At 42.8% G+C, this 20,278-nt stretch overlaps 1 protein-coding gene across 2 annotated transcripts in view; it reads left to right on the top strand.

The window, feature by feature from the left end:
* The window catches only part of nfatc1 (nuclear factor of activated T cells 1), a 90,500-nt gene extending 71,006 nt beyond the window's left edge, over positions 1–19,494 (top strand). For both annotated transcript variants that reach the window (XM_061896973.1, XM_061896971.1), the window contains exons 8-10: positions 8,055–8,187; positions 11,371–11,796; positions 18,862–19,494. In XM_061896973.1, the coding sequence (XP_061752957.1) occupies positions 8,055–8,187; positions 11,371–11,796; positions 18,862–18,917 (615 nt within the window). In that variant the 3' untranslated portion in view covers positions 18,918–19,494. The remainder of the gene's footprint in view (positions 1–8,054; positions 8,188–11,370; positions 11,797–18,861) is intronic.
* Positions 19,495–20,278: the final 784 nt, after the last annotated feature.

Genomic DNA, 20,278 nt, shown 5'->3' with positions numbered 1-20,278 from the left:
ACGTGTCCCCATGGCGTCTGTTTCACACTCAAACACACTGTTCTGTCCGTCTTGTCCCCCATTCCAGACTCCATTGAGAAAGTGTCTGTTTTAACGTGTCCCCATGGCGTCTGTTTCACACTCAAACACGCTGTTCTGTCCGTCTTGTCCCTCATTCCAGACTCCATTGAGAAAGTGTCTGTTTTAACGTGTCCCCATGGCGTCTGTTTCACACTCAAACACGCTGTTCTGTCCGTCTTGTCCCCCATTCCAGACTCCATTGAGAAAGTGGCTGTTTTAACGTGTCCCCATGGCGTCTGTTTCACACTCAAACACTCTGTTCTGTCCATCTTGTCCCCTATTCCAGACTCCATTGAGAAAGTGTCTGTTTTAACGTGTCCCCATGGCGTCTGTTTCACACTCAAACACACTGTTCTGTCCGTCTTGTCCCCCATTCCAGACTCCATTGAGAAAGTGGCTGTTTAAACGTGTCCCCATGGCGTCTGTTTCACACTCAAACACTCTGTTCTGTCCGTCTTGTCCCCTATTCCAGACTCCATTGAGAAAGTGTATGTTTTAACGTGTCCCCATGGCGTCTGTTTCACACTCAAACACTCTGTTCTGTCCGTCTTGTCCCTCATTCCAGACTCCATTGAGAAAGTGTCTGTTTTAACGTGTCCCCATGGCGTCTGTTTCACACTCAAACACGCTGTTCTGTCCGTCTTGTCCCCCATTCCAGACTCCATTGAGAAAGTGGCTGTTTTAACGTGTCCCCATGGCGTCTGTTTCACACTCAAACACTCTGTTCTGTCCATCTTGTCCCCTATTCCAGACTCCATTGAGAAAGTGTCTGTTTTAACGCGTCCCCATGGCGTCTGTTTCACACTCAAACACTCTGTTCTGTCCGTCTTGTCCCCTATTCCAGACTCCATTGAGAAAGTGTCTGTTTTAACGTGTCCCCATGGCGTCTGTTTCACACTCAAACACACTGTTCTGTCCGTCTTGTCCCCCATTCCAGACTCCATTGAGAAAGTGTCTGTTTTAACGTGTCCCCATGGCGTCTGTTTCACACTCAAACACACTGTTCTGTCCGTCTTGTCCCTCATTCCAGACTCCATTGAGAAAGTGTATGTTTTAACGTGTCCCCATGGCGTCTGTTTCACACTCAAACACTCTGTTCTGTCCGTCTTTTCCCCTATTCCAGACTCCATTGAGAAAGTGTCTGTTTTAACGTGTCCCCATGGCGTCTGTTTCACACTCAAACACACTGTTCTGTCCGTCTTGTCCCTCATTCCAGACTCCATTGAGAAAGTGTCTGTTTTAACGTGTCCCCATGGCGTCTGTTTCACACTCAAACACTCTGTTCTGTCCGTCTTGTCCCTCATTCCAGACTCCATTGAGAAAGTGTCTGTTTTAACGTGTCTCCATGGCGTCTGTTTCACACTCAAACACTCTGTTCTGTCCGTCTTGTCCCCTATTCCAGACTCCATTGAGAAAGTGGCTGTTTTAACGTGTCCCCATGGCGTCTGTTTCACACTCAAACACACTGTTCTGTCCGTCTTGTCCCTCATTCCAGACTCCATTGAGAAAGTGTATGTTTTAACGTGTCCCCATGGCGTCTGTTTCACACTCAAACACTCTGTTCTGTCCATCTTGTCCCCCATTCCAGACTCCATTGAGAAAGTGTCTGTTTTAACGTGTCCCCATGGCGTCTGTTTCACACTCAAACACACTGTTCTGTCCATCTTGTCCCTCATTCCAGACTCCATTGAGAAAGTGTCTGTTTTAACGTGTCCCCATGGCGTCTGTTTCACACTCAAACAATCTGTTCTGTCCATCTTGTCCCTCATTCCAGACTCCATTGAGAAAGTGTCTGTTTTAACGTGTCCCCATGGCGTCTGTTTCACACTCAAACACTCTGTTCTGTCCGTCTTGTCCCCTATTCCAGACTCCATTGAGAAAGTGGCTGTTTTAAAGTGTCCCCATGGCGTCTGTTTCACACTCAAACACTCTGTTCTGTCCATCTTGTCCCCTATTCCAGACTCCATTGAGAAAGTGTCTGTTTTAACGTGTCCCCATGGCGTCTGTTTCACACTCAAACACTCTGTTCTGTCCGTCTTGTCCCCTATTCCAGACTCCATTGAGAAAGTGTCTGTTTTAACGTGTCCCCATGGCGTCTGTTTCACACTCAAACACTCTGTTCTGTCCATCTTGTCCCCTATTCCAGACTCCATTGAGAAAGTGTCTGTTTTAACGTGTCCCCATGGCGTCTGTTTCACACTCAAACACTCTGTTCTGTCCGTCTTGTCCCTCATTCCAGACTCCATTGAGAAAGTGTCTGTTTTAACGTGTCCCCATGGCGTCTGTTTCACACTCAAACACTCTGTTCTGTCCGTCTTGTCCCTCATTCCAGACTCCATTGAGAAAGTGTCTGTTTTAACGTGTCCCCATGGCGTCTGTTTCACACTCAAACACACTGTTCTGTCCGTCTTGTCCCTCATTCCAGACTCCATTGAGAAAGTGTCTGTTTTAACGTGTCCCCATGGCGTCTGTTTCACACTCAAACACTCTGTTCTGTCCGTCTTGTCCCTCATTCCAGACTCCATTGAGAAAGTGTATGTTTTAACGTGTCCCCATGGCGTCTGTTTCACACTCAAACACACTGTTCTGTCCGTCTTGTCCCTCATTCCAGACTCCATTGAGAAAGTGTATGTTTTAACGTGTCCCCATGGCGTCTGTTTCACACTCAAACACTCTGTTCTGTCCATCTTGTCCCCTATTCCAGACTCCATTGAGAAAGTGTCTGTTTTAACGTGTCCCCATGGCGTCTGTTTCACACTCAAACACACTGTTCTGTCCGTCTTGTCCCTCATTCCAGACTCCATTGAGAAAGTGTCTGTTTTAACGTGTCCCCATGGCGTCTGTTTCACACTCAAACACTCTGTTCTGTCCGTCTTGTCCCTCATTCCAGACTCCATTGAGAAAGTGTATGTTTTAACGTGTCCCCATGGCGTCTGTTTCACACTCAAACACACTGTTCTGTCCGTCTTGTCCCTCATTCCAGACTCCATTGAGAAAGTGTATGTTTTAACGTGTCCCCATGGCGTCTGTTTCACACTCAAACACACTGTTCTGTCCGTCTTGTCCCTCATTCCAGACTCCATTGAGAAAGTGTCTGTTTTAACGTGTCCCCATGGCGTCTGTTTCACACTCAAACACTCTGTTCTGTCCGTCTTGTCCCTCATTCCAGACTCCATTGAGAAAGTGTCTGTTTTAACGTGTCCCCATGGCGTCTGTTTCACACTCAAACACACTGTTCTGTCCGTCTTGTCCCCTATTCCAGACTCCATTGAGAAAGTGTATGTTTTAACGTGTCCCCATGGCGTCTGTTTCACACTCAAACACACTGTTCTGTCCGTCTTGTCCCTCATTCCAGACTCCATTGAGAAAGTGTATGTTTTAACGTGTCCCCATGGCGTCTGTTTCACACTCAAACACTCTGTTCTGTCCATCTTGTCCCCTATTCCAGACTCCATTGAGAAAGTGTGTGTTTTAACGTGTCCCCATGGCGTCTGTTAAACACTCAAACACACTGTTCTGTCCATCTTGTCCCTCATTCCAGACTCCATTGAGAAAGTGTCTGTTTTAACGTGTCCCCATGGCGTCTGTTTCACACTCAAACACTCTGTTCTGTCCATCTTGTCCCCTATTCCAGACTCCATTGAGAAAGTGTCTGTTTTAACGTGTCCCCATGGCGTCTGTTTCACACTCAAACACACTGTTCTGTCCGTCTTGTCCCTCATTCCAGACTCCATTGAGAAAGTGTCTGTTTTAACGTGTCCCCATGGCGTCTGTTTCACACTCAAACACTCTGTTCTGTCCGTCTTGTCCCTCATTCCAGACTCCATTGAGAAAGTGTATGTTTTAACGTGTCCCCATGGCGTCTGTTTCACACTCAAACACTCTGTTCTGTCCATCTTGTCCCCTATTCCAGACTCCATTGAGAAAGTGTCTGTTTTAACGTGTCCCCATGGCGTCTGTTTCACACTCAAACACACTGTTCTGTCCGTCTTGTCCCTCATTCCAGACTCCATTGAGAAAGTGTCTGTTTTAACGTGTCCCCATGGCGTCTGTTTCACACTCAAACACTCTGTTCTGTCCGTCTTGTCCCTCATTCCAGACTCCATTGAGAAAGTGTATGTTTTAACGTGTCCCCATGGCGTCTGTTTCACACTCAAACACACTGTTCTGTCCGTCTTGTCCCTCATTCCAGACTCCATTGAGAAAGTGTATGTTTTAACGTGTCCCCATGGCGTCTGTTTCACACTCAAACACTCTGTTCTGTCCATCTTGTCCCCTATTCCAGACTCCATTGAGAAAGTGTCTGTTTTAACGTGTCCCCATGGCGTCTGTTTCACACTCAAACACACTGTTCTGTCCGTCTTGTCCCTCATTCCAGACTCCATTGAGAAAGTGTCTGTTTTAACGTGTCCCCATGGCGTCTGTTTCACACTCAAACACTCTGTTCTGTCCGTCTTGTCCCTCATTCCAGACTCCATTGAGAAAGTGTCTGTTTTAACGTGTCCCCATGGCGTCTGTTTCACACTCAAACACACTGTTCTGTCCGTCTTGTCCCCTATTCCAGACTCCATTGAGAAAGTGTATGTTTTAACGTGTCCCCATGGCGTCTGTTTCACACTCAAACACTCTGTTCTGTCCATCTTGTCCCCTATTCCAGACTCCATTGAGAAAGTGTCTGTTTTAACGTGTCCCCATGGCGTCTGTTTCACACTCAAACACGCTGTTCTGTCCGTCTTGTCACTCATTCCAGACTCCATTGAGAAAGTGTCTGTTTTAACGTGTCCCCATGGCGTCTGTTTCACACTCAAACACTCTGTTCTGTCCGTCTTGTCCCCTATTCCAGACTCCATTGAGAAAGTGTCTGTTTTAACGTGTCCCCATGGCGTCTGTTTCACACTCAAACACTCTGTTCTGTCCGTCTTGTCCCCTATTCCAGACTCCATTGAGAAAGTGTCTGTTTTAACGTGTCCCCATGGCGTCTGTTTCACACTCAAACACACTGTTCTGTCCGTCTTGTCCCTCATTCCAGACTCCATTGAGAAAGTGTATGTTTTAACGTGTCCCCATGGCGTCTGTTTCACACTCAAACACTCTGTTCTGTCCATCTTGTCCCCTATTCCAGACTCCATTGAGAAAGTGTCTGTTTTAACGTGTCCCCATGGCGTCTGTTTCACACTCAAACACACTGTTCTGTCCGTCTTGTCCCTCATTCCAGACTCCATTGAGAAAGTGTATGTTTTAACGTGTCCCCATGGCGTCTGTTTCACACTCAAACACACTGTTCTGTCCGTCTTGTCCCTCATTCCAGACTCCATTGAGAAAGTGTATGTTTTAACGTGTCCCCATGGCGTCTGTTTCACACTCAAACACTCTGTTCTGTCCATCTTGTCCCCTATTCCAGACTCCATTGAGAAAGTGTCTGTTTTAACGTGTCCCCATGGCGTCTGTTTCACACTCAAACACACTGTTCTGTCCGTCTTGTCCCTCATTCCAGACTCCATTGAGAAAGTGTCTGTTTTAACGTGTCCCCATGGCGTCTGTTTCACACTCAAACACTCTGTTCTGTCCGTCTTGTCCCTCATTCCAGACTCCATTGAGAAAGTGTATGTTTTAACGTGTCCCCATGGCGTCTGTTTCACACTCAAACACACTGTTCTGTCCGTCTTGTCCCTCATTCCAGACTCCATTGAGAAAGTGTATGTTTTAACGTGTCCCCATGGCGTCTGTTTCACACTCAAACACTCTGTTCTGTCCATCTTGTCCCTCATTCCAGACTCCATTGAGAAAGTGTGTGTTTTAACGTGTCCCCATGGCGTCTGTTAAACACTCAAACACACTGTTCTGTCCATCTTGTCCCTCATTCCAGACTCCATTGAGAAAGTGTCTGTTTTAACGTGTCCCCATGGCGTCTGTTTCACACTCAAACACTCTGTTCTGTCCATCTTGTCCCCTATTCCAGACTCCATTGAGAAAGTGTCTGTTTTAACGTGTCCCCATGGCGTCTGTTTCACACTCAAACACGCTGTTCTGTCCGTCTTGTCACTCATTCCAGACTCCATTGAGAAAGTGTCTGTTTTAACGTGTCCCCATGGCGTCTGTTTCACACTCAAACACTCTGTTCTGTCCGTCTTGTCCCCTATTCCAGACTCCATTGAGAAAGTGTCTGTTTTAACGTGTCCCCATGGCGTCTGTTTCACACTCAAACACTCTGTTCTGTCCGTCTTGTCCCCTATTCCAGACTCCATTGAGAAAGTGTCTGTTTTAACGTGTCCCCATGGCGTCTGTTTCACACTCAAACACTCTGTTCTGTCCATCTTGTCCCCTATTCCAGACTCCATTGAGAAAGTGTCTGTTTTAACGTGTCCCCATGGCGTCTGTTTCACACTCAAACACTCTGTTCTGTCCATCTTGTCCCCTATTCCAGACTCCATTGAGAAAGTGTCTGTTTTAACGTGTCCCCATGGCGTCTGTTTCACACTCAAACACTCTGTTCTGTCCGTCTTGTCCCCTATTCCAGACTCCATTGAGAAAGTGTCTGTTTTAACGTGTCCCCATGGCGTCTGTTTCACACTCAAACACTCTGTTCTGTCCGTCTTGTCCCCTATTCTAGACTCCATTGAGAAAGTGTCTGTTTTAACGTGTCCCCATGGCGTCTGTTTCACACTCAAACACTCTGTTCTGTCCATCTTGTCCCCTATTCCAGACTCCATTGAGAAAGTGTCTGTTTTAACGTGTCCCCATGGCGTCTGTTTCACACTCAAACACGCTGTTCTGTCCGTCTTGTCACTCATTCCAGACTCCATTGAGAAAGTGTCTGTTTTAACGTGTCCCCATGGCGTCTGTTTCACACTCAAACACTCTGTTCTGTCCGTCTTGTCCCCTATTCCAGACTCCATTGAGAAAGTGTATGTTTTAACGTGTCCCCATGGCGTCTGTTTCACACTCAAACACGCTGTTCTGTCCTTCTTGTCCCTCATTCCAGACTCCACTGGAGTCCACTCATGCTCGGTTATCGACACAAGCATGTGAGCTACGTGCTAACATTATATTTTGACACCATGCTAGCACTAGTATAGCTAAGTCGCTACATGCTAATATTACATTTTATAATGGTAGGTTAGCAACACTAGCTAGCTATGTGAGCTAAATGCTAACACTAGTATAGCTAAGTCGCTACATGCTAACATTACATTTTATAACGGTAGGTTAGCAACACTAGCTAGCTATGTGAGCTAAATGCTAACATGAAATGTTTTTATCCATGAATGATTTTCGGTAATCGCTAAAAATATTTAAAATCACCTCTCGAAAACTTATGAAAATTTTGTGAATCAAACCAATGAAATATATTTTTTCATCAATTCAATATTTTTTTAGCGATTTTTAGAAAATGAAGCATTCATAATTTTTGAGAATCGATCAGAAAAATGTCAATATTACAGTTTTTTAAAACTATTCTCCTAAGTTATGAATCGTTTTAAAATAAATAAAAATAAATAAATTAATAAAATAATTTAATAATAATAATTAATAAAAAAAATTTTTTTTACAAATTTGATAAATTCAATTTTTTTTTCAACTGTTACTGATATTATTCTTATTATTTATACTGTTTTATACATGTTTCCTATTTTAAATATCCTAAATATAATATCATTATGAATATGTCTTTTTATTCTCAATTGCTTCGTACATTTTGATTCCAAATACCGTATGGCTGGATTTAGTTATTTTATTGCGGTGGTGATATTTTATTACAAAATTTTATTACAATATTTTTGCATAGCTTTAACCAGGCCCGAGAGACTGTTAGCCCCGCCCACCTGTCACTCACACAGCAGGATGTCACCCTCGTGGCCCCGCCCACTGCCATGTTCCCGCCTCTGTGATGTTTTTTCACGAGCGAGCGCGTCCAAAATACACAATCTTTGTTTTCTCCCACAATATTCGGACCTCAAACGTTCCCTTTTTCACTTTGTGTTCCGTCTTTCCAGAACGTTCTGCTGGTGGAGACCCCGCCCTACAGGAACCAGCGACTGTCCTCGCCCGTCCACGTCAACTTTTACGTCTGCAACGGCAAGAGGAAACGAAGTCAACACCAGCGCTTCACCTACGTGCCTTCGAGCGGTGAACTACCACTTCATTTTGTATTGGAACAACGTTAGCAACATGCTAAACTCACATTTTAACATCTTGCCAGGTTAACAACATTGGAATAGATGTGTTAGCCACATGCAAACCTCACAAAATTTAACATCATGCCAAAATAACAACATTGGCTTATATGTGTTAGCCACATGCTGACCTTACATTTTAACATCATGCCAGGTTAACAACATCGGCATGGATGTGTTAGCTACATGCTAACCTCACATTTTAACATCATGCTAGGTTAATTAACAACATTAGCATATACATCACATTTCAACATCATCCCAGGTTAACAACATTGGCATAGTTATGTTAGCTACATGCTAACCTCACATTTTAACATCATTTTAGGCTAACAATATTGGCATAGATATGTTAGCAACATGCTAACCTTACATTCTAACAACATGCTAGGCTATCAACATTGGCATAGATTATGTTAGCTACATGCTAACCTCACATTTTAACATTATGCTAGGTTAATTAACAACATTAGCAAAGATATCACATTTTAACATCATGCCAGGTTAACAACATTGGCATAGATGTGTTAGCTACGTGCTAACCTCACATTTTAACATCATACCAGGTTAACAACATTGGAATAGATGTGTTAGCCACATGCTAACCTCACAAAATTTAACATCATGCCAAAATAACAACATTGGCTTATATGTGTTAGCCACATGCTAACCTCACATTTTAACATCATGCCAGGTTAACAACATTGGCATGGATGTGTTAGCTACATGCTAACCTCACATTTTAACATCATGCTAGGTTAATTAACAACATTAGCATAGGTATCACATTTTAACATCATCCCAGGTTAACAACATTGGCATGGATGTGTTAGCAACGTGCTAAACACACATTTTAACATCATGCCAGGTTAACAACATTGGCATAGATATGTTAGCTACATGCTAACCTCACATTTCAACATCATGCCAGGTTAACAACGTTGGCTTATATGTGTTAGCCACATGCTAACCTCACAAAATTTAACATCATGACAGGTTAACAACATTAGAATAGATGTGTTAGCCACATGCTAACCTCACAAAATTTAACATCATGCCAGGTTAACAACATTGGCTTATATGTGTTAGCCACATGCTAACCTCACATTTTAACATCATGCCAGGTTAACAACATTGGCATGGATGTGTTAGCTACATGCTAACCTCACATTTTAACATCATGCTAGGTTAATTAACAACATTAGCATAGATATCACATTTTAACATCATCCCAGGTTAACAACATTGGCATAGTTATGTTAGCTACATGCTAACCTCACATTTTAACATCATTTTAGGCTAACAATATTAGCATAGATATGTTAGTAACATGCTAACCTTACATTCTAACAACATGCTAGGCTAACAACATTGGCATAGATTATGTTAGCTACATGCTAACCTCACATTTTAGCATTATGCTAGGTTAATTAACAACATTAGCAAAGATATCACATTTTAACATCATGCCAGGTTAACAACATTGGAATAGATGTGTTAGCCACATGCTAACCCTTCATTTTAACATCATGCTAGGTTAATTAACAACATTAGCATAGATATCACATTTTAACATCATCCCAGGTTAACAACATTGGCATGGATGTGTTAGCAACGTGCTAAACTCACATTTTAACATCATGCCAGGTTAACAACATTGGCATAGATATGTTAGCTACATGCTAACCTCACATTTTAACATCATGCCAGGTTAACAACATTGGCATAAATGTGTTAGCTACATGCTAACCTCACATTTTAACATCATGCTAGGTTAATTAACAACATTAGCAAAGATATGTTAGCTACATGTTAACCTCACATTTTAAAATCATGCTAGATTAATTAACAACATTAGCATAGATATGTTAGCTATCTGTGCTACATTAGCATAGATATGTTAGCTAACCTAAAAAAATGTACACTACCTAGTACCACCAAGTGCACTACTTAGTGCGTAGTACCACTGAGTACACACTATAAATGTCTATTACCAGGTGCAAACTACCAAGTGTACATTATTTAGTGTGTAATACCAAGTGTACACACTAACACCAAGTGCATAACTACCACTAAGTGCCCGCCACCTAGTACTACCAAGTGCACCCTACATAATGTGTACTACCAAGTGTACACTACCACCAAGTGGACAAAACATAGTGAGTAAAACCAAGTGCACACTACCTAGTGCGTACTACCAAGTGCACACTACCGTGTGTGTACACACCACCACCAAGTGCATACGACTTTGTGCATATTACCAAGTGCACACTACCTAGTGCGTACTACCAAGTGCACACTACCTAGTACCACCAAGTTCACACTACTTAATGCATATTACCAAGTGCACACTACCTAGTGCGTACTACCAAGTGCACACTACCATGTGTGTACACACCACCACCAAGTGCATAGGACTTTGTGCATATTACCAAGTGCACACTACCTACTGCGTACTACCAAGTGCACACTACCTAGTACCACCAAGTTCACACTACTTAATGCATAATACCAAGTGCACACTACCTAGTACCACCAGGTGCACTACTTAATGTATATTACCAAGTGCACACTACCTAGTACCACCAAGTTCTCACTACTTAATGCATATCACCAAGTGCACACTACCTAGTACCACCAAGTTCTCACTACTTAATGCATAATACCAAGTGCACACTACCTAATACCACCAAGTTCACACTACTTAATGCATATTACCAAGTGCACACTACCTAGTGTGTACACACCACCACCAAGTGCATACTACTTTGTGCATATTACCAAGTGCACACTACCTAGTACCACCAGGTGCACTACATAGTGCATAGTACCACCGAGTACACACTATGAATGTCCATTAGCAAGTACACAATATGTAGTGCATATTACCAAGTGCACACTACCTAGTGTGTACACACCACCACCAAGTGCATACTACTTTGTGCATATTACCAAGTGCACACTACATAGTACCACCAGGTGCACTACTTAGTGCATAGTACCACCGAGTACACACTATGAATGTCCATTACCAAGTACACACTATGTAGTGCATGAAACCAAGTGCACACTACCTACTGCGTGCTATAAAGTGCAGAAATGCGTCTACTCACCCGGCGCCGTCTCCTCTCTCCAGTTCCCAGCATCAAAACGGAGCCGCGGGACGACTACGACGGCCTCTCTCTGCAGTCGTGCTTCCCCGCCGCCGAGCTGAGGCCCTGCGGGGTGGGCGGGGCTTACAGTCAGCAGAGATCGCCGACCGCCCCCTCCCCGAGCGGCAGCCCCAAACTACACGACCTGTCGCCCCCGGCGCCGCCCTTCCCGGTCCCCCACGTCTCCATCATCCGGGAGACCCCCGGTCGATTCCAGCCGCCCGCCGTCTCCACGCCGGCTCCCGGACCGGAGGCGCCCTTCTCCCCGCCTCAGCGCACCACCCCCGGCGGGAGCCCGGCCGCCCCCCCGCAGGGCAAGGAGCCGGAGAAGGATGACGGAAGCCCCCCGGCGCTGGGAGTCAGCATCAAACAGGAACCCCAGGACCTGGACCAGATGTACCTTGATGATGGTGAGTAGAGTCCAGTGTTCAGGATCAGGCAAGGTGCGTGACAGTAACCCCCTCACCCCCCACTCCCTACCGATGAACCTGGAACAAGTCGCCATTGTGTCGCCCCACTTCCTGTGTGACGTGTGCTCCCGCAGCCACGCCAGCTGTCAGCACCACTCCAGTGCACTGCCGGGACCACAATGGCGCCTTTTTCACCGGCCCCCGTATTTTTGTGGCTTCTCACGTCACCCTCAGGTGTGGCACTTCTCTGGTTGGGAAGTCAAAGAGTTTGAAAGAAAGCCTGAAAGAAGCATTTTATTTTGAAAAACTTTAAACTGACTTTTATTTTGGTCTGCAGCTCGCATACATTCTTTTTTCCCCCTTGATTGAGTTGAATTGTCACAAATGATGAGTGCACTAGTTATTTATTCAACCGAGTGCACTACAACCACGTGCACACTACAACCACGTGCACACTACAACCAAGTGCACACTACAACAAAGTGCACTACAACTAAGTGCACACTACAACCAAGTGCACACTACAACCAAGTACACACTACAACCAAGTGCACTACAACCAAGTGCACACTACAACCAAGTGCACACTACATCCAAGTGCACACTACAACAAAGTGCACTACAACCAAGTGCACACTACAACCAAGTGCACACTTACATCTAAGTGCACACTACAACCAAGTGCACACTTACATCTAAGTGCACACTACAAGTAAGTACACACTACAACCAAGTGTACACTTACTTCTAAGTGCACACTACAACCAAGTACACACTACAACCAAATGCACTACAACCAACCAAGTGCACTAAAACTAAGTGCACACTAAAACCAAGTGCACACTATGACCAAGTGCACACTATGACCAAGTGCACACTACAACCAAGTGCACTACAACCAAGTGCACTAGAACCAAGTGCACACTACACCCAAGTACACACTACAACCAAGTGCACTACAACCATGTGCACACTACAACCAAGTGCACACTTACATCTAAGTGCACACTACAACCAAGTGCACACTTACATCTAAGTGCACACTACAACCAAGTGCACACTTACATCTAAGTGCACACTACAACCGAGTGCACACTTACATCTAAGTGCACACTACAACCAAGTGCACACTTACATCTAAGTGCACACTACAATTAAGTACACACTACAACCAAGTGCACACTACGACCAAGTACACACTACAACCAAATACACTACCACCAAGTGCACACTACAACCAAGTGCACTAAAACTAAGTGCACACTAAAACCAAGTGCACACTACATCCAAGTGCTTACTACAACCAAGTGCACGCTACAACCAAGTGCACAACAAACAAGTGCACACTTATATCCAAGTGCTCACTAAAACCAAGTGCACAACAAACAAGTGCACATGTATATCCAAGTGCTCACTACAACCAAGTGCACTACAACCAAGTGCACAACAACCAAGTGCACACTTACATCCAAGTGCGCACTACAACCAAGTGCACTACAACCAAGTGCACAACAACCAAGTGCACACTTACATCCAAGTGCTCACTACAACCAAGTGCACAACAACCAAGTGCACACTTACATCCAAGTGCGCACTACAACCAAGTGCACACTACAACCAGGTGCACACTACAACCAGGTGCACACTGCACAGTGTGTACAACCAAGTCTACACTATACAATGCATACTACCGAGTACACTACACCTAGTGCATAGTACCACAATGTGAACACACAATGGAGTGTGTACTACATAGTGTGTACTACATAGTGATTACTACATAGTGTGCAGACTACTATTGAGTAGTAGATTCTTCCTCGTCGGCACATAACTAGTAGTACATGTGGTTACTTACAAGTACGTATGTAGTAGTACTATGCTGTACGTAGTACATTTGTTTACTTACTATTGCTTATGTATTAGTACTATGCTGTGCGTAGTACATGTGGTTACCTATTAGTACGTTTTTAGTAGTACTATGATGTACATAGTACATGCGGTTACTTACTATTACTTATGGAGTAGTACTGGTTACTTATACGTAGTACATGTGATTAGTATGTACTTAGTAGTACTATGCTGTACATAGTACATATGGTTACTTACTAGTACTTATGTAGTAGTACTAGTAAGTAACCATGCTGTACATAGTATGAGTGTGGTTACTTACTAGTACGTATGTAGTAGTACTGGTTACTTACTAGGACGTATGTAGTAGTACGATGCTGTACTTAGTACATGTGGTTACTTACTAGTAAGTATGTAGTAGTACTGTTACTTACTAGTACGTATGTAGTAGTACTATGATGTACATAGTACATTTGGTTACTTACTAGTATGTATGTAGTAGTATTGGTTACTTACTGGTGCGTTTGTATTAGTACTATGATGTACATAGTACGTATGTAGTAGTACTGGTTACTTACTAGTAGGTATGCAGTAGTACTATGCTGTATGTAGTACGTATGTAGTAGTACTGGTTACTTGCTAGTATGTATGTAGTAGTACTATGCTGTACATTGTATGTATGTAGTAGTACTGGTTACTTACTAGTATGTATGTAGTAGTACAATGCTGTACTTAGTACATGTGGTTACTTACTAGTACGTATGTAGTAGTACTGGTTACTTACTAGTATGTATGTAGTAGTACAATGCTGTACATTGTATGTATGTAGTAGTACTGGTTACTTGCTAGTATGTATGTAGTAGTACTATGCTGTACATTGTATGTATGTAGTAGTACTGGTTACTTACTAGTATGTATGTAGTAGTACAATGCTGTACTTAGTACATGTGGTTACTTACTAGTACGTATGTAGTAGTACTGGTTACTTACTAGTATGTATGTAGTAGTACAATGCTGTACATTGTATGTATGTAGTAGTACTGGTTACTTGCTAGTATGTATGTAGTAGTACTATGCTGTACATTGTATGTATGTAGTAGTACTGGTTACTTACTAGTATGTATGTAGTAGTACAATGCTGTACTTAGTACATGTGGTTACTTACTAGTATGTATGTAGTAGTACTGTTACTTACTAGTATGTATGTAGTAGTACTGTTACTTACTAGTATGTATGTAGTAGTACTATGATGTACATAGTACATTTGGTTACTTACTAGTATGTATGTAGTAGTATTGGTTACTTACTGGTACGTATGTATTAGTACTATGCTGTACATAGTACGTATGTAGTAGTACTGGTTACTTACTAGTACGTATGAAGTAGTACTATGCTGTACGTAGTACATGTGGTTACTTACTGGTACCTATGTAGTAGTACTAAGAAGTAGTAAGTAACAAGAGGAAGTATTCATTAAGTCCAAAGGTCTTCATCGTTGTCTGGCCACAATATTTGTGTACTTTGTAGTCCAGTTTTTTCTGAACGCTCCATCAGGTTTTTATAGTCGGGACTTGGACATTCTACAGACTTGTCTTCAAGTCCAGAAGGAGCGGCCCTGCAGTCAGCCAGTAGGAGCCCAGAGACCGGGGCCAAGAACATCCCGCGGCTTGTGGTCTGGACTAGTAAAATACTGGGGGATGGGGTCCTCTGGTCCTGCCAGACTTGGTCCATCCACACAATGTTGCTTTTCTCTCTCCCCCCCCCCCCCCCCCCCCCACCCCCCGCTAATTGTTTGGGAGTTCCTCGTCCGTCTGGGCTTTCCTGGCTGCCGGCCGGACCCGTCTCGGTATCAGGCGGCGCCAGCTGCGGGGACAGGAAACCAGGAAGGTCTGAAACGTGACTCGGCAAACAGGAAGTCCTCCTCGTAAACAATGGAGGACATTTTTTTCTTTCTTCCTGTTCTGAAAGCCCGTCCACCGATCCGCAAAAACTGGGCGCCCGCCCTGGAAGTGTTCGATCAACACCCGCCGGCGTCACGCGGGGGACTATTTTTAGCGCCCCTTTTGTAAACACGTCCGCCAATCAATTTTTTTTTTTTTTTTCAATTAGACCGTCCGCTTTAAATGTGGCGGCTCGGTGAAAAGTAGGCCATGGCGAGCCGGCGAATGCAAACAGAAGGCGGGGCCAAAGAGTTCCCGAGTGATGGAGGCACAGTGCTGCCCTCGTGAGGCCGTAGTTGGGACTACTACAGAATTGTAGTATCTTACAGGCTAACCAGCCTTACATGTTGACTATTAGAATGACTTCACCTTCCTCTTGCGCAGGGGTGTCCAAAGTGCGGCCCGCAGGTCATTTTTGTAACGGCCCCACGGCACATTTTAAAATTACTATGGAAAAAAATTTAAAACATAAAAAGTGGTATAAAAGAGCAAACAGGTGAATTGTAACAAGAAATTGTTGCAATGTTTACTCTAATAACACAAAGCTGCCATGCAGGCTGTTTCTTTCTTTATAAAATAATAATGAATCAAAATCAATGTGACCTATTAAAGGCTCCAATTACGTCAGGTTAAATATTCCACTTTGAAATATTTTTGGGAGAAAATATTGCATATTTTGTGTTTGCCATATAAAAAACTGAGCTGTTTTTTTTTTTAAGAAGGGCCTAAAACGAACAAACAAAAAACATAAACTACAAAAAAACTTAGAATTGACGGATGGATCTGGAGTTGATATCGATACCATTGTGTTAAAAGTAAACAGTAAAAAAAAATTATAGTTTATTTTTTAACACTTTTGGATCAGTGTGTTTTGTTTTTAAGTGTCATTGCACAAAAAAATAATAGTGAATTAAAATCAACGGTGTTATGAGTTGTTGACCTTTTTCCGGCTCCAATTATTATCTCATCTCAAATAGGGTGGTCCCGATCCGATATTTGCCAAAAAAATGCGTATTGGCAAATATGCCGATCCAGATCCAGTTTTTAAAAAAAAAAATCCGGTCCGTGTTTTCCAACGCACCGATTTAAATAATACATTCCACTCTTCTGCTGCTCCCTACGCTCAGTTACGCATTTTCCAGCACACTTTCAACACATCCACAGGCCTATGTTCTAACCGTTAAGACGACCGTGTGAAATAAAAGTTAAGCTGTGTGGGATTATTTTACCCTACAAAACGAAAAAAATGAAGAGGTGGAGTGCAAAACGTGCCACAATAAAGCCAAGCGTGGTGGTAAAGTTGAAAGACATATTAATGACTCTTGAGAGTGAGAGGTTTTTTAGCACAGCCTCACTCATCATTGATGAACACAGGAGCAGGCTGACACCTGAGCATCTTGAAGTGCTCGTCTTTGTTAGAAAGACCCCCCCCCCCCCTCACACTTTATACTGTTCACTTTTTTACTGTTTAATGATGCCATTTCTGTTTGTCATGTATCATTTTTTCTATTTTGTGTTTATCCTTGAATACCAACCACTGCGTATTATTCAAACTCACCTAATTCAGCTGGCTAGTTGTTATCAAGAGTACTAAAACCTTTTTCAGCATGAATCTGACAACTAAGTAGGCTAAATAACTTTAAACTTTAATACATGCTCGGATAGGCCAGTATCGGCCGGCATCGGATCGGAAGTGCGAAAACCTGGATCGGGACCTCCCTAATCTCAAACATTCCACTTCAAAATTGTATAAATATTGCATATTTTGTGTTTTTTCAATTAAAAAACATGGTTTTTTTTGAGAAAAAACAAACAAAAAACTTAAATCTTTAAAAACGTCATATTGACAGATAGACCTAATTTTGATCTACAGATTTAAAACTTGAATAATGATAAAAATAGTAATACCGAATAATTTCAAATTTTTAACATTTTATTTTTTGCCCAAAACCCTTTGGGGTCCTCGGGATCAAGCCTGAGTGGAGGCCTAAATGTATATGTTTTATTCATATATTGTATCGGTTTTTAAAATACGATTTTTCAGTGTACGGTCCTCAGTGGAAAAAGTTTGGACACCCCTGCTCTTGTGTTAGCTTTCTGTTACCATGTCTTATGTTAACGGTCGGGTTTTGACCCACGTCTTAAATCAGCTGTAAAATACACTAAAACGATTATCTATCATCCAATTTGTTTCTCGTCTCTTGGTTACCTTGTTAGGCTTCCTTATCCATGAAAATATTGGCTTGAATATTTTTGGTGTGGGCCATTGGGCCTTTTTTTCTGCCAGTACGCCCCTCGTTTTCAATTTAAAAAATGGTAAAATGAACTTTAAGAGAATCATATGAATAAATAAAAGGTTGTTGTGTTACCTGACTGGACTCTCACTATTATGTTAGATCCACTATGGACTGGACTCTCACACTATTATGTTAGCTCCACTATGGACTGGACTCTTTCACTATTATGTTAGATCCACCATGGACTGGACTTTCAAACTATTATGTTAGATCCACTATGGACTGGACTCTCACACTATTATGTTAGATCCACTATGGACTGGACTCTCACTATTATGTTAGATCCACTATGGACTGGACTCCCACACTATTATGTTAGATCCACTATGGACTGGACTCACACTATTATGTTAGATCCACTTTGGACTGGACTCTCTCACTATTATGTTAGCTCCACTATGGACTGGACTCTCACTATTATGTTAGATCCACTATGGACTGGATTCTCACTATTATGTTAGATCCACTATGGACTAGACTCTCACACTATTATGTTAGATCCACTATGGACTGGATTCTCACTAATATGTTAGATCCACCATGGACTGGACTTTCACACTATTATGTTAGATCCACTATGGACTGGATTCTCTCACTATTATGTTAGATCCACTATGGACTGGACTTTCACACTATTATGTTAGATCCACTATGGACTGGACTCACACTATTATGTTAGATCCACTTTGGACTGGACTCTCTCACTATTATGTTAGATCCACTATGGACTGGACTCTCACTATTATGTTAGATCCACTATGGACTGGACTTTCACACTATTATGTTAGATCCACTATGGACTGGACTCTCACTATTATGTTAGATCCACTATGGACTGGACTCTCACAATATTATGTTAGATCCACTATGGACTGGACGGAGACCTGAAGCGAGCGGTATTTGAGTCTGTTTGTTTGGAACCAAATGAACATCATCCAAACAGTTTTGTCTAATCCCGGTTTTGTTTTTGTGTCTTCCAGTCAACGAGATCATCAGAAACGACCTGTCCAGCATTTCGGTCCACAGCCACGCGTAGTCAGACCGACGACGTGCCTCCGGGTGTTGTTGATGTTTTGGACCTTTTCCGCGTAGTGAGCATTGTGTTGTCCCTACGCTGCACTTTAGAAATGATGTACGCAAAAGCAATATATAACAAGCTAGTTTACAACCAAAAAAAACGTTCCCACGACCCTTGATCAGGACTCTAACGTGTTTTTGTTCAAAGCCCTCCTTTTCACGCTTTCATGCACTTACTGTACAGTTTTGGAGAAATATATATTTTTATGCATCTTTGACGGCGTGAACAAATCATCTCAAATATAGTCCAGGCTGCTTGATGCTGACCCAGATTATTTGGTAGTACTTCCTTGTGTGTATTTATTCTGCTTGCATGTGCTCCATGTGTATCGTGCCGCCTAGTATTGCCACTCCTGACTCGTATTTAGGAGTCTTCATGCTTTGCCGACGGAGAGGCCGGGACTTGTTGATGTAATCTGCAGCCAATTATTCTTGCTCTCGCTATATAAAAAAAAAAAAAAACTGGTTCTTGGGGAATATTTTTATATTGCACTTGACAATTTGATAAACCAAATAAAAATCTTTTTTGTATGAAAGTATTTTTGTCATGTTTGTCTGTATATTTACTGGTCCTTCATGGTGACACGCACGCACGCACGCACGCACGCACGCACGCACGCACGCACGCACGCACGCACGCACGCACGCACACACACACACACACACACACACACACACACACACACACACGATTACATTTGTGTGTGAAAAAATATCTACTCTTCTTAAGACTCAGGATAGACCAGGGGTTAAGACTGCCGACTCGGATTGAAAGGTACTGGGTTCAAACCCCACTCTGGTTGATGTTATTTTGTTCTACCTCATCATATTTTAGTTAGCGGGGGGGTCGTAGATGATATTTGCGTATGGAAAGAAATCTCCTCTTCACAAGACCATGGGTTAAGACTGCAATCTTGGAAAGAAAGGTCCTGGGTTCAAACCCATTCTGGTTGATGGTATTTTACTTTACCTCAGCACACTTTACTGAGCCAGGAGTCCTCGATTGCATTTGAGTATGAAAAAAATCTACTCTTCACACGGACCAGGATAGGCCAGTGGTTAAGACTGTGGACTTGGAAAGAAAAAGTCCTGGGTTCAAACCCCACTCTGGTTGATGTTATTTTGTTCTACCTCATCATATTTTAGTTAGCGGGGGGTCGTAGATGACATTTGGGTATGGAAAGAAATCTTCTCTTCACAAGACCCTGGATATACCATGGGTTAAGACTGCAGACTTGGAAAGAAAGGTCCTGGGTTCAAACCCACTCTGGTTGATGGTATTTTACTTTAACTCAGCACACTTTACTGAGCCAGGAGTCC

This window comes from Nerophis ophidion, linkage group LG04, assembly GCF_033978795.1.
Source record: "Nerophis ophidion isolate RoL-2023_Sa linkage group LG04, RoL_Noph_v1.0, whole genome shotgun sequence".
Taxonomy (NCBI): Eukaryota; Metazoa; Chordata; class Actinopteri; order Syngnathiformes; family Syngnathidae; genus Nerophis; species Nerophis ophidion.
This window is presented reverse-complemented; position numbering and strand designations above follow the sequence as displayed.